The sequence below is a fragment of the Leucopleurus acutus genome (assembly GCF_964270905.1).
Source record: "Leucopleurus acutus genome assembly, chromosome: 5".
Classification (NCBI taxonomy): domain Eukaryota; kingdom Metazoa; phylum Chordata; class Mammalia; order Artiodactyla; family Delphinidae; genus Leucopleurus; species Leucopleurus acutus.
In genome coordinates, this window is record NC_139147.1 from 127,108,249 (window position 1) to 127,123,454 (window position 15,206).

General features: G+C 42.7%; 1 protein-coding gene across 1 annotated transcript in view; it reads right to left on the bottom strand.

Annotated features, from left to right (window-relative positions):
- Positions 1–717: 717 nt before the first annotated feature.
- PCCB (propionyl-CoA carboxylase subunit beta) overlaps positions 718–15,206 on the bottom strand; it is a gene marked incomplete at its 5' end in the record, with an annotated part of 90,504 nt that continues 76,015 nt past the window's right edge. Inside the window, 5 exons of the mRNA XM_082840031.1 lie at positions 718–1,009; positions 2,045–2,144; positions 2,975–3,073; positions 3,486–3,586; positions 3,827–3,934. Of these exons, the coding sequence (XP_082696157.1) occupies positions 888–1,009; positions 2,045–2,144; positions 2,975–3,073; positions 3,486–3,586; positions 3,827–3,934 (530 nt within the window). The 3' untranslated portion in view covers positions 718–887. The remainder of the gene's footprint in view (positions 1,010–2,044; positions 2,145–2,974; positions 3,074–3,485; positions 3,587–3,826; positions 3,935–15,206) is intronic.

Genomic DNA, 15,206 nt, shown 5'->3' on the forward strand with positions numbered 1-15,206 from the left:
CCAAATTGAGGGACATTCTACAAAATAATTGGCGAACATGCTTCAAAAATGTCAATGTCATTAAAGACTATGTAAGACAATGAGCCTTGTTTCATATGAAATAAGCATTGACATTTGAGGGGACAAAAGGTCATGATTCTGCAACTTTCAAATAGGTCAGTAAAAATAGTAATTATATATTTATATAAAAGATGAAGCAAATGTAGAAAACGTTAAGAACTGGGTAATCTAGGTGAAGGGTATACACCTCTTAAAACATTTCCACAGGTTAGAAATTTTCCAAAATAAGTTTTTTAAAATGTGAGAACACGTTTCTGGAAAGAAGTTAATATAGGGTAAGAAATTAATATAGGGTATATGCCTTACTGAGCATCTATTCTGGTAGACACACACACACACACACACACACACACACACAATTACAAACATCTTCTTTAATCCTCAACAATTCCTGAAGGAATTGAAAGGATAGGACATATCATTTAACTGTTATATTATTTAAAAGTAAGAAAACCAAAAGCCTAAGCAGACAAGTACTTCACCCTAAAAGCTTATTATCTCACCTTTAGAGAAAAAAAATTAATTCTTGGGAAAAGAAAGGAAAACAATACACAGAGGTGTCAAATAAGGGTCAGCGCTAAGTGAATACTACAGTGTTTTCTTTAGTTTTCTTGATTTTTCAGATTTTTACCACAAAAAAATAAGATTTATGCTCAAAAACTGCTGGGATTTTTAATAAAACAATTTTATAGGAAGGCACAAATGAAATCTTTCTAGAATTTAATAAACTTAGCCAAGTTATTACTGGTATTTAGATTCCCAGGTTTCATGACTGCAAAAGGCAGGGATGGGTGCAAATGGCCAGGTAGTAATTACCCTTGGTACATTTACAATGGAATATTTGCATGTTTCCTCCATGGGCGCTGTACCTTCTTGCTGGCCAAGACATCCAGGTCACAGCAGATTCGGGCACGTGTAGAGGAAGGCTGGATGATGTCATCCACAAACCCTGGGGAAGCACAGAAAAGGAAGCAGATCATCTGCAGCCCCAGATGCTTCCACCCATCCAGCACCACATGGTGCTCAGCCAGGGCACTATCTTCTGCGGCCAACAGTGTGAGCAGGGCCCAACCTGACACAAGAGGAGCTGGGTGCTGTGAACCTTCCCCTGATCCCAGGAGCCCCCTGTTCCTCTGGCAGGTCCCAAACTTCTGGCCTAGGAACACTCGGCAAGAAAAGGAAAATGTGACCCTCTCCCTACCAAGATGAATTCAACAGGGAATCCAATTAAGAAAGTGCACTTTTATTTTTTTAAAATCACTACAACAATTCCTCCCATTCTGTACATAAACCCCTCTGCAATGTTACTATGCCACTCCTCCCATCAGGAAATGGACTGTATTTCTTCACCTGGCCTTGTAACTTGCCTTGGCCAACAGAATGTGGCAAAAGTAACACTGCAACTTCCAAACCTAGGCCTCAAGGCACCTTGCAGCTGCCCCACTCTCCCTCTTGCCCTCAGGACACAATGTAAAGCAGTGTGGACTAGCCTCCCTAAGAATAAGAAACCACGTGGAGAGAGAGTCTGACAGCCAGCACCAGCCATGTGAGTGAGGCCATCGTGGACTAGCCCCAGTCAGACCGCCAGATGACACAGCTGCGTGACTGATCCCAGGCCCAGCCAGCAGAAGAGCCACCCAGCTCAGCCCAGACCAAACCGCTGACCCTCAGAACTATGAGGGAAAACAAAACAAAACAAAACAAAACAAAACAAAAGGTGGTGGTTTTAAGTCACTTTGTTTTGGGTAGATTTTTCACAGCACTAGGGTGACTGGAACAACGCTAAGAGATTCAGCCATTTCAGCAATGTTGTTTTGATTCTGGTGACAAAGCAGCATCTTTAAGTGATGACTGCTCAGGGACAAACCAGCCCTCACTGGTCTCCAGATTAAACTGGAAGGACAAAGGCAGACTTTCTGGAGTAAAATAAGAAGCAAGTGACCCAACAAACGAACAAAGCTGCCCTCCCCACCACAGGCCCTACCTCTCACGGCTGCAGGAAAAGGGTTGGCAAACTTCTCGATGTACTCTGCCTGAGCAGCCTCCACATTCTCGTGCCCTTTGAAGATGATCTCCACAGCGCCCTGTCACGAGAGGAGTTAGTGAACGCCCCTGGAGGCCCCTGGAGACCTGGGCAGGCCTCCCTCAGCTCATCATCATGGGCATGGTTGCCAGTGTCCTGGTAAATCAAAGTGTACCAGAGACAAGTGCCAGGTCCAGGTGCTGGGAGTTGACCTCCGTGACTCCGGGGGCTGTGATGGATGCTCAGCTGTGGCCCCAGTGACGAGCAGCCCAGGCTAAGCCAGGTGTTTGCCTCCCCAGATTCTGTCCTGCTCTCTCCAACTGCATTTATCCTTCTCTGAGGCCAAGATATTTGGCCCAGTTTCCACTGTTAAATCCACAGTTCCCTCATTGAGGGAAGCAGACTGCTGTTTCCCTTTTTCATGATTCTGAGCCCTGAGCACATAATTCAATGGCCAGAGGTGGAAAGACTGAAATGCAAACGTAGAAAAATGAGGACTGAAAGATGAGCCTTCACGTCAGAACCCTTGAAAGTCAGCTTGGAGAGGCGGGGGGCATGGGAGTTACCTGGTTCAGCCACAACAGCTGTTCTGAAGCAGAAAAGGAGTGGGGAGCGGGCTCAGCAACAGGAAGCACCTGCCCTAAGTCAGCAGCTTGGGGCCGGGGGAAACGTCCAGTCCTCCGAAGGCCAGCTCAGCTGACTCAGCCCTCTCCCCTTTACTGATGTCTCAAAACCCACTCTAGGCTCCTCCCACCCGGGCACGGAGACGGCGGCACACTCCCGAAGTGAGGGCAGGAGGCAGGCTTGCCAGGGCCTAGACCCCAACTCCCTGGAGCCCTGGCCCCTCTCCAACATTTCCCAGACGTAGAAGGGAAAGCCAGGGGGCCTCACCTTTGCTCCCATGACTGCAATCTCTGCTGTGGGCCAGGCATAGTTGGTGTCACCACAAAGGTGCTTGGAGCTCATGACATCGTAAGCGCCACCATAGGCCTAGAACAGACCCAAATGCTGAATGTTAGTGCCTGAGTCACCCATGTCACATCCCTGCAAGACACCAGGAAGCCAAGCAAAATGAGGACAGAAAGCAAGAAGAGCCCTCCTGGGCTGCTGAAGGCCCAGTGTCTGTGAGGCCAGGGAGCCGGAGCACAAGGGCGCAGCCCACAGGCCTTTCACAGTTCATGATCACGGTCTTTCCCGGCTGCTTTTTCCCACTGCTGCTTTCAGTTCCCAGATGACCAGGGACACCCCTGCAGGGCATGTCTGCTGTGCTGTCCTCCAGAACTTTTTAAGGGGAGAGAGGCGTAGTCTCCCTCCAGCACTGCTGAACCTCTCGGCCAGACTTCCAGCCACGGCCCTGCCGTGGGAGTGAGTGAGCTCACAGCCCCCAGCGTGAGTTCCTCACCTTCCTGGTGATGACTGTCACTTTGGGCACAGTTGCCTCGGCAAACGCGTAGAGAAGCTTGGCGCCGTGCCGGATGATGCCTCCATACTCCTGCGCAGTGCCTGGGTCACGAGGAAGAGTTACTGGATACCCACAGAATCCTCAGGAGGTCGGCCTCTGCTCTCAGCTGGGAGGTCTATCCCCTCCCCAAAGGGCCACCCCTCACACAGGCGCACCATCCAGACACCCAGAATATGGAGACGTCACAAATCCTGAAGGAATTTTGCAAGATCTCCAAATAAAGTGGGTGCCTCGCTGGGCAAAACCGCCTCTCCTGGCCCCCACCTCTGTCAACGACTCACCGGGGAGAAAGCCAGGGACATCCACAAACGTGATGAGTGGAATATTGAACGCGTCACAGAATCGGACAAAACGAGCCCCTTTCACGGATGAATTAATGTCCAAGCATCCTAGAAAAAGATCATCCAGGCTGAGCTTCTGGGCAATTCCCAGTCCCACCCACACTGGGAATGTGCCCCCAGCAACCATGCAGAGCTGGTTACTAAGGAGGCACCAAAGTCACCTCCTCAGAAAACGGCTAAGGGGATCCTCACACTCCAGGAAAAACTGGGAAGACAGGAGAACCCACCTGGCACTGGCCAGAGGGCCAAGGAGTGGCGCCGCCCCGGAGGGACCGGCAGCAAAGCCCAGGGCAGGCAGCCAATCTCAGCCTTGTAACCTGAAGGGCTGCTTGCTGCCACCTGATGCACAGCCTGCCTCGCCCCTGCAGCCAGTCATGGGAGGTGACATCAGGGGCTGGTCTTAGAGAGTCCCTGTACCCTGGAATCAGATTCTGGCTTCACCAGCTAGAGCCACGTGTCAGGTTAATTACTTCACTTTCTGAGCCTGAGATTCGCCCTGAAAGGCAGGGGTGTTACCCCCCTCCTACCACAGCTGTAAGGATTACAGGAGATGGTATCTGTGAAAGGGCACAGAATGAGAGCTCAGTTACTAGTAAACCCTCTCCTACCACACTTTGCAAAGTATTTTATGAAGCCAGCATTAAATACCAAAACAAGAAAAGGACATTACAAGAAAATGCAGACCAAAATCCCTCATGAACATAGATACAAACAGTCCTAAGATATTACCAAATCAATTCCAGCATTAGATAAAAACACTGGTGCATCATGACCAAGTGCAGTTATATCCAGGAATTCGGACTTGATTTAATGTGTGAAAAGCAATGAAATTATTAAAGGAGAACAACCATATGGTCACTTCAGTAGATATAAACATCTGAGAAAATCCAACATTCACAATTAAAAACTAGCAGTAAACTAGGAGTACAATTGAACTTCCATTATCTGATAAAGAATATCTACAAAAAAACTTATATACTCATGGATTAGAAGAATAAATCAATCCCCAAACTGATCTATACCAGTGCTGCCTGAAAGAGCTTTCTATGATGATGAAAATGTTCTCTGGCTCTGCTATTTGTCCACATAGTAGCCACTAGCCACATGTGGCTACTGAATACTTGAAACATGACTAGTAAAAGTGAGAGGCTAAGTTCCTAATTGTATTTAATTTTAATTACTTATACTATTTTAATTATTTTAGATTTAAAGTTTAATAGCAAGTATAGTGGAGAAATCTGTATTTTTCAAGCAATTCCTATCAAAATCATAGGAATTTCTGATAAGCGGATTCTAAGATTCACATGGTTAATACAAAGGAGACAGAATGGTCAAAACGGTATTTTCTTTTTTAAAATATCAGTATAGGAAGACTTATACTAACTGACTTGACGACTCACAAAAGCAGGGTTTCTCAGTCCTGGTATTATCAACAATTTGGACAGGATAATTCTTTGCTGTGGGTGTTTGACCTCTGCACGTAGGATGTAGAGCAGCATCTCTGGCCTGCACCCACTAGATGCCAGTAGCACACCCCTCCACCCCTCATCCCCACTGTGACAACCAAAAGTGTTTCCAACACTGCCACATGTTCCCAGGATATTGAAACTGTCCCTGGTGAGAACCACCAAGAACTACAAAGCTACAGTAATCAAGACAGTATGGCAGAGGCATAGAGGTTGGCAAAAACAGCAATGAAACAGGATAGATCGTGAAGAAACAGGCCCACACAACTGATTTTAGACCAGGCACCAAAACAATTCAGTGTGGAAAGTAAGTCTTGTTAACTAATGGTGATGGAACAATTAAATATCTGTATGGAAAAAAACGGAAGTAGACTCCTGTTTCACTCTATACTCTACACACAAAAATTAGCCCAAAATGGATTGTAGACCTTAACATAACGAACAACTACAAAACTCCTAGAAGATGATGTGGACTATCTTTGAAACTTTGTAGTAGGCAAAGATTTCCTGGACAGGACACAAAAAGTTCTAATCAGAAGTAAAAACACTGATAAATGGGACTTTACCAAGTTTTTAAAATAATGTGAATCAAAAGACACCATTAATTAAATGAATAAACAAGTCACAGACCAGGAAAAAAATATTTAAAATACACATATCTGACAAAGGATTCACATCCAGAATATATAAAGAACCCTACAAATCAACAATAAAAAGACAACTCAAAAAATAATAGCAATAGGCAAAACTTCCCTCTTGCCTAATGCATTTTCTGAGATGATAGAAATGTTCCATATCTTATTTTGAATGGTGAATACAAAGTTGTATTAACTGCCAAAACCCATCCCAATGAACATGTAATTTACTGTGCCTCAATTGTAACTCAATAGAAGAAAAATCTATGTTAATGACTTGAAATAAAGAATGTGAGTGATGAGTCCTGGGATGAAGACAATTCTAAATTAAGAAACCACAAGAAGTACAAAGAGGCCAGAATAAAAATCAAAATGAAGAAAAATACAAGCAATGACAACCAAAACAAGACAAAATCGTTGGGGAAATGAACACAGTCAGAAATGGAAAACCTGTGGCCCTGAGCTGCCAAGAGTGGGCCCCAGGTCTATTAAGATGATGGCCTCATCATCTTAGGCCCTAGTCCAGGCCTGACAGAGCACCTGGCACCCAGAGAGCCCAATGAGCCCGGGCTAATTCCTACAAGGAAGAAATGAGAACCAGTGTCAAGGGGGAGGAGGAGTGGGTGAGGGAAGGATCGGGAGATTGGGATTAGTAGGTGCAAGCTAGTATATACAGGCTGGATAAACAACAAGGTCCTAGGGTACAGCACAGGGAATATATATGTATATATATTCTTTTCCATTATGGTTTATCACAGGATACTGAATACAGTTCCCTGAATACAGGGAAATGTATTCAGTATCCTGTGATAAACCATAATGGAAAAGAATATATATACGTATAACTGAGTCACTTTGCTGTACAGCAGAAATTAACACAACACTGTAAATCAACTATACTTCAATAAAAAAGTAAAAGAAATGAGAACCAGAAAAGAGGCCTCCTCTGTGAGCCTCTAAAGCTGCCTTTTTTGACACCCCATAAACATCACAAAGAATTACTGAGTCAAGAAGAAGGGAAGCTGAGGAACCACAATGGAACCAGGTATTCAGACTCCAGCCAGGGCTAGGGCAGGCCCCTGGGATAGACATTCTAAGTATTTGCAGATAAAGTTTCCACAATGAGCCAAGCAGTTTCTTAACAAGTGAGCTTGTCAAAGTGCACCTGTACTGGAGGGCGCCAGAACCTGCAGACATAGTCATGGGACAAGAAGTATCTCTGAGCAGACACAGAAGATCATGTGATGTCCACACCAGGGACAGACAGAGCAAAGAGGAGGAACTAAAGAGATACGTGAACAGCCGAGAACTTACTGTAGGGACAAAATGCATTTTCAGTATGTGTAAATTCCTAACTTTAAACACTATTTCTAGACAACAAAATGGTGGAATAGGCAGCTCCAAGCTCCTGTCTGCAAACAGAAACATCAAAACACATGCAGAAACTGTCAGAACCAACTTTGTCAAAACTCTGGAACAGGCAAAATTTACAACTAAGTAAAAGCTGAATCAGGAAAAAGGCAACTTAGAAACTGTAGGAAAGCTCTGTGGCGTTTTGAATTACACTTGCCCCACACTCTTCCCTGGTTCTAGAGGAAGCAAAGAAGACCTGAGGCACAAATCACCATGTAGGTCTGTTCTGCCTTGTCTGGGGGCTACCTGAAAGATGGATGCAAGCCTTTCATCACTTCACCTAACTCAGAACTCACTCAGGCCAGAAAAGTGGCAGGCATTGCTCACTGTAAGGCAAAAGAACCACCTATAGACATCTGGGGTGAAAGATTACGGTTGACATTTCCTAAGGCCTGGGAGGAAAAAAACAGGGGGGGGGGGGTTTGGGGGAGGAATTAGGGCATTTAAGATCACCTGTGTATACAAGGGACTTCAGAAAGACGCAGACATGCCTAGAGCCAGATGCATGTTCAGAAAAGACCTGAGAAGGGAAATTAGAAAATACTTTGAACGGATCAGTGGAACGGAATAGAGAGCCCAGAAACAAACCCACATACCTAGGGACAATTAATCTTCGACAAAGAAGGCAAGAATATACAATGGGAAAAGACAGTCCTTCAGCAAGTGGCGTTAAGAAAGTTGTACAGCCACATATAAATCAATGAAGTTAGAACACACCCTCACACCATACATAAAAATAAACTCAAAATGGCTTAAAGACATAAATATACGACAAGACACCATAAATGTCCAAGAAGAGAACATAGGCAAAACATTCTCTGACATAAATTGTACCAATGTTTTCTTAGGTCAGTCTCCCAGGGAAACAGAAATAAAAGCAAAAATAAAAAATGGGACCTAATCAAGCTTATAAGCTTTCACACAGCAAAGGAACCATAAACAAAATGAAAAGACAACCTACAGACTGGGAGAAAATATTTGCGAATGATGCAACCAACAAGGGCTTAATGTCCAAAACATACAAAGAGCTACAATTCACTAACAACAACAACAAAAAAAACCCAATTGAAAAATGGGCAGAAGACCTAAATAGACATTTCTCCAAAGAAGACATACAGATGGCCAATAGGCACATGAATAGATGCTCCTCATTGCTAATTATTAGAGAAATGCAAATCAAAACTATAATGAGGCACCACCTCACACGAGTCAGAATGGCCATCATTAAAAAGTCTACAAGTAATAAATGCTGGAGAGGGTTTGGAGAAAAGGGAATCCTCCTACACAGGTGGTTGCCATGTGATCCAGCAATCCCACCCCTGGGCATATACCCAGACAAAATTATAATTCAAAAAGATGCATGCAACCCTGTGTTCACAGAAGCACTATGTACAATAGTCAAGACATGGAAACAACCTAAATGTCCAGTGACAGACGAATGGATAAAGATGATGTGGTATATATATAATGGAATATTATTCGGTCACTAAAAAGAACGAAATAATGCCATTTGCAGCAACATGGGTGGACCCAGAGATGATCATACTAAGTAAATTAAGTCAGGCAGAGAAAGACAAATACCATATGATACCACTTATATGTGGAATCTAAAATATGACACAAATGAACTTGTCTACAAAACAGAAACAGACTCACAGACATAGAAAACACACTTGTGGTTGCCAAGCGTGGGTGGGGGAGGATTGGGAGTTTGGGATTCACAAACTATTATATATAGAATGGATAAACAACAAGGTCCTGCCATACAGCACAGGGAACTAACAATATATTCAATATCCTGTGATAAACCAGAATGGAAAAGAAGATGAAAAAGAATATATATGTGTATAACTGAGTCACTTTGCTGTACAGCAGAAATTAATACAACATTGTAAATCAACTATACTTCAATAAAAAAAATTTTAAAAAGAAAATACCTTGAGATGAATTAAAATGAAAACATAACATTACAAAAGACCTGAGAAGACCTTAGACTTTAACCTTGGGCTGATACCTAAACTCAGTTTAAGTCTGGCTACATGTTGAAGGACAGCCTCAGTACAAAGCCAATTTGCAAAGACTAGGAGAGATGTTTTCTTATTTGTCTGTTTTGGCACCTGGTGTTCAAGGTAATCTCTGTTAAAACAATAGCTGGACACAAGCTTAGGAAAACAACAAGAATATAGCCTCTGCAAAAGCAGTTGGGAAAAGTCACTAGAAAAATGGACTACTACAGCACTGAACAATCAAAAAAACCTCAAACTCTGGAAAAAGGGGAGAATATGATTTTCAGAGTTACCGCATTATAATATTCAAATGTTCAGTTTCCAACAAATAGCAAAGCATACAAAGCAACAGGAAAGTACAGCCATTCAAATGAGCAAAATAAAAGAATCCATCCCGCAGAAGCCCAGACAATAAACTTACTAAACAAAGATTTTAAATCAACTGTCTTAAATATGCTCAAGGAAGTAAAGGAAAACATGAAGAACTAAAAAAATCAGGAAAAAAAAAAGTATGAACAAAATGAGAATATCAATAAAGAGAAATTATAAAAAGGAACCAAACAGAAATTCCATGGCTGAAAAGTACAATAACTGAAATGAAAAGTTCACTACAGGGGTTCAACAACAGACCTGAGTAGACAAGAAGGATAAGGAAACTTGAAGATAAGAAAACTTAAATAATCCAGTCTGAGGAACAGAAAGAAAAGAAAAAATGAAGTGAATAGAGACTAAGGGACCTACGGAATATCATCAAGAGAACTGACATACACCGCATGGCAGTACCAGAGGAAGAGAGAGAGAAAGGGGCAGAGAGATTATTTGAAGAAAGAATGTCCAAAAACTTCTCAATTTTGGCACAAGACGTGAAACTACAAATTCAAGAAACTCTAAGTAGGATAAACTCATACACACCCATACCGAGACACATTATAGTCAAATTATTGAAAAACAAAGACAGAATCTTGAAAGTAGCAAGAGAGAAGTGACTCATCATACACAAAGAATCTTCAGGGCTTCCCCAGTGGCGCAGTGGTTGAGAATCCGCCTGCCAATGCAGGCGACACGGGTTCGATCCCTGACCCGGGAAGATCCCACATGCCGCAGAGCAACTAAGCTCGTGTGCCACAACTACTGAGCCTGTGCTCTAGAGCCCGTGAGCCACAACTACTGAGCCTGCGTGCTGCAACTACTGAAGCCTGTGCGCCTAGAGCCCGTGCTCCACAATGAGGGAAGCCTCTGCAATGAGAAGCCTGTGCACCACAAAGAAAAGTAGCCCCTGCTCACCGTAACTAGAAAAAGCCCGCGTGCAGCAACGAAGACCCAACGCAGCCAAAAATAAATAAATAAATAAATAAATTTTTTTTTAAAAAAAGAATCTTCAATAAGATTACCAAATGGGATACATATTTAAAGTGCTGAAAGTTCTATTTTTTATGGTAGTTCTATTTTTAGTTTTTTGAGAAACCTCCATACCATTTTGCAGAGTGGCTGCACCAATCTACATGCCCACCAACAGTGTACAGGGTTCCCTTTTCTCCACATCCTTGCCAACACTTGTTATTTGTGTTCTTTTTGATGATAGTCATTCTGACAGGTGTGATGTGATATCTCATTGTGGTTTTGATTTGCATTTCCCTGATGATTAGCAAGATTGAACATCTTTTCATGTGCCTATTGGTTATCTGCATTTCCTCTTTGGAAAAATGTCTATTCAGTTCTGCCACAGTAATTCCACTCCTAGGAATATATCCAAAATACCCAAAAACATTAATTTGAAAAAATACATGCACCCCAATGTTCATAGCAGCATTATTTATAATTGCCAAGATATGTAAGCAACCTAAGTGTCCATCAACAGATGAATGGATACAGAAGATGTGGTGTATATATACAATGGAATACCACTCAGACATAAGAAGAATAAAATTTTGCCATTTGCAGCAATATGGATGGACTTGGAAGGCATTACGCTAACTGAAATATAGTAAGTCCCCTACATACAAACGAGTTCCGTTCAAGTGCAGTCGTAAGTCCAATTCAATTTGTTCGTTAAGTCCAGAAAAGTTAGCCTAGGTACCCAACTAACACTATGAGCTATATAGTAATTGTGGTAATAGGTTTATAATACTTTTCACACAAATAATACATAAAAAACAACAAACACAAAAACTAAAGAAAACATCTTTAATCTTACGGTACAGTACCTTGAAAAGCACAGTAGTACAGTACAACAGCTGGCATACAGGGGCTGGCATCGAGTGAACAGGCAAGAAGAGTTACTGACTGGAGGAGGGAGAGGAGGTGGGAGATGGTAGAGCTGAAGGATCGTCAGCAATAGGAGACGGAGGGCAAGCTGCAATTTCACTCACGTCTGACATTGATGGCACAGGTTCTGGTTCCTCGCTGGATTCAATTCTATCTACCTTCTTGAAAAAACGATCCAGTGATGTCTGGGTAGTAGCTCTTTTTTTCTCATGATAGATGACACAGTAGCACTGGATTGCATTCTGCACGGCTGCTGCAACCTTTGTGTACCATTCTACGTTTGGGTCCTGTGCCTCAAAAACTAACAGTGCCTTCTCAAATAAAGAATGTCCCCTTGCCATTTCCTACCTCGTGAATCTCTTAGGTTCTTCAGTTACTTGTTCTTCTTGTCTCTCTTCATCGTTTCTCTGGGCCTCCAATTCCATCAGGTCTTCATTAGTAAGCTCCCATGTTGCACAGCAAGGAGTCAGTGAAGTCATCCTCTTGCAGATCTAGCTCCAGCTTCTCACTGAGGGTCACCAAGTTGCTGAAGACCTCTTTAGACTCCTCATCCACCTTCTCAAATCCATGAAAATTGTGAACAAACTGCGGACAAACGTTCTTCCAAACCCCATTCACAGTGATGGCCGTAACCTCATGCCAAGCAAAGTCAATGTTTTTTATGGCCTGTAGATGTTATAGATGTCCTTCCAAAACCGTCGCAAGTTTGTTCCTGATTCGTCACTCGCCTTTACTGCCTGATGAAAAGTGTGACATAAATAATATTTCTTGAAAGTCACTATAACCCCTGGTCCATAGGTTGGATGAGCGGCATAGTATTCGGTGGCAGATGCACTACAGGACATTGGAATGAAAGTTGTCTATGAAAGGGGGATGGCCCAAAGCACTGTCGAGCAGCAAAAGAATGTTGAATGGGACACCCTTCTCCAAACAATATTTCTCCACGTCCGGGATAAAGTGGTGGAAAAACCAGTCCTGGAAAATGGCCTGTGTAACCAGGCTTTGGGGTTACTCTTCCACACAACAGGAAGAGAGCCCCTGGCTATGCTTTTAAGGGCTCCTGGGTTCTCTAAATGATAAACTAAGAGAGCTTCAGCTTCATATCACTGGAAGCATTGCCACCAAACAACAGAGTTAGCTTATCCTTTGCTGCTTTAGAGGCTGGCATCAACTTTTCCTCCTTACTGATGTAACTTCGGTCTGGCATCCTCTTCCAGTACAGTCCTGTCTCATCCACATTAAAAACCTACTTGGGTGAATACATGCCTTCATCAATAATTTCCCGAAGCACTTCAGGAAATTCCTGGGCAGCTACCATATTGTGAAGGTTGGCTCTAGTCTTGAAGCAATGAAACCAGCCATGGCTGGCATTAAAAGATGCACCCTCTGATTCTTCACCGTGTTTCTTCGTCAAGTCTTCATAAAGGCTTTTAGCTTTCTCTTGAATCAGCATTAAGCTGAACAGGACTCGACACTGGTGCTGATCCTGCATCCACACACTGAGTTTCTCATCTCCTCCATCACTTTTCCACGCTTCTTCGATAGGATTGTTGACATCATCAGCACAGCAGACTTCATGTTTCATGATCCTGTCCTTGTTCTTTAGAATTGTGCCGATAGTTGAACAATTCATGTTATAAGAATGAGTGATGTCTACCATCTTTTTGCCTTGCTCCACTCTCTCAATTATTTTCATTTTTCTTTCCACTGTTATCGCTTGGCACTTCTTAGCAGTACCCACTACATCACCACTGCTTTTACGCTCACTTCCGGACATACTGGGCTTGAAATAAAGGTACTGTACTACTGTACTCTATACCGTACCGTACAGTAAAGTACACAAAAGCACAACCACTTGTAGAGAATGCAAGCACGTGACAATGTACGCCACGCACGTGAACTAACATGTGATTAGACAGGCAAACACACGTTCGCATCTTTGAAAGTTCACAAATCGAAGATTCATATGTAAGGGACTTACTGTAAATCAGAGAAAGGCAAATACTGTATGGTATTACTTATATATGGAATTTAAAAAATACCAGAAACTAGTGTATATAACAAAAAAGAAGTGGACTCACAGACATAGAGAACAAACTACAGGTTACCGGTGAGGAGCAATAAGGTGGGGGAGGGGCCATATAGGGGTAGGAGAGTAAAGGACACAAACTACTAGGCATAAAATAAGATACAAAGATATATGTATAACATGGGGAATATAGCCAATATTTTATAATAACTATAAATAGAGTATAACCTTTAAAAATTCTGAATCAGGGCTTCCCTGGTGGTGCAGTGGTTGAGAGTCCGCCTGCCGATGCAGGGGACACGGGTTCATGCCCCAGTCTGGGAAGATCCCACATGCCGCGAAGCGGCTGGGCCCGTGAGCCATGGCCGCTGAGCCTGCGCGTCCGGAGCCTGTGCTCCGCAGCCGGAGAGGCCACAACAGTGAGAGGCCCGAGTACCGCAAAAAAAAAAAAAAAAAAAAAAATTCTGAATCATTATACTGTATACCTGTAACATATAATATTATACAGCAAGTATACTTCAATTAAAAAATTAAAAAACAAGATGCTGAAAGAATAAAACTCAACCAACAACTCTATACTTGGCAAACTGTCCTTCAAAATTGAGGGACAAATAAAGACATTCCTAGATAAACAAAAGCTGAGGAGTTCGTTACCACTAGGCCTGCCCTGCAAGAAATGGTAAAGGGAGCCCATCACGTTGAAATAAAAAGGTAGTAGATAGTATCACAGAACTGTATGACGAAGTAAAAATCTCCAGTAAAGATAACTACATGGGGAAATATAAAAAGCCAGTATTATTGTATTTTTGGTTTGTAACACCACTTTTTTTTCTTTTTTTTTTAACATCTTTATTGGAGTATAATTGCTTTACAATGGTGTGCTAGTTTCTGCTTTATAACAAAGAGAATCAGTTATACATATACATATGTTCCCATATCACTTCCCTCTTGCGTCTCCCTCCCTCCCACCCTCCCTATCACACCCCCACTAGCTAGTCACAAACCACCTAGCTGATCTCCGTAAGCTATGCGGCTACTTCCCACTAGCTATCCATTTTACCTTTGGTAGTGTATATGGGTCGATGTCACTTTGTCACAGCTTACCCTTCCCCCTCCCCATATCCTCAAGTCCATTCTCTAGTAGGTCTGTGTCTTTATTCCCGTCTTACCCCTAGGTTCTTCATGAACTTTTTTTTTTCCTTAGATTCCATATATATGTGTTAGCAACGGTATTTGTTTTTCTCTTTCTGACTTACTTCACCCTGTATGACAGACTCTATAGGTCCATCCACCTCACTACAAATAACTCAATTGCGTTTCTTTTTATGGCTGAGTAATATTCCATGGTATATATGTGCCACATCTTCTTTATCCATTCATCTGTTGATGGATACTGAGGTTGCTTCCATGTCCTGGCTATTGTAAATAGAGCTGCAATGAATATTTTGGTACATGACTCTTTTTGAATTATGGTTTTCTCAGGGTATATGCCCAATAGTGGGATTC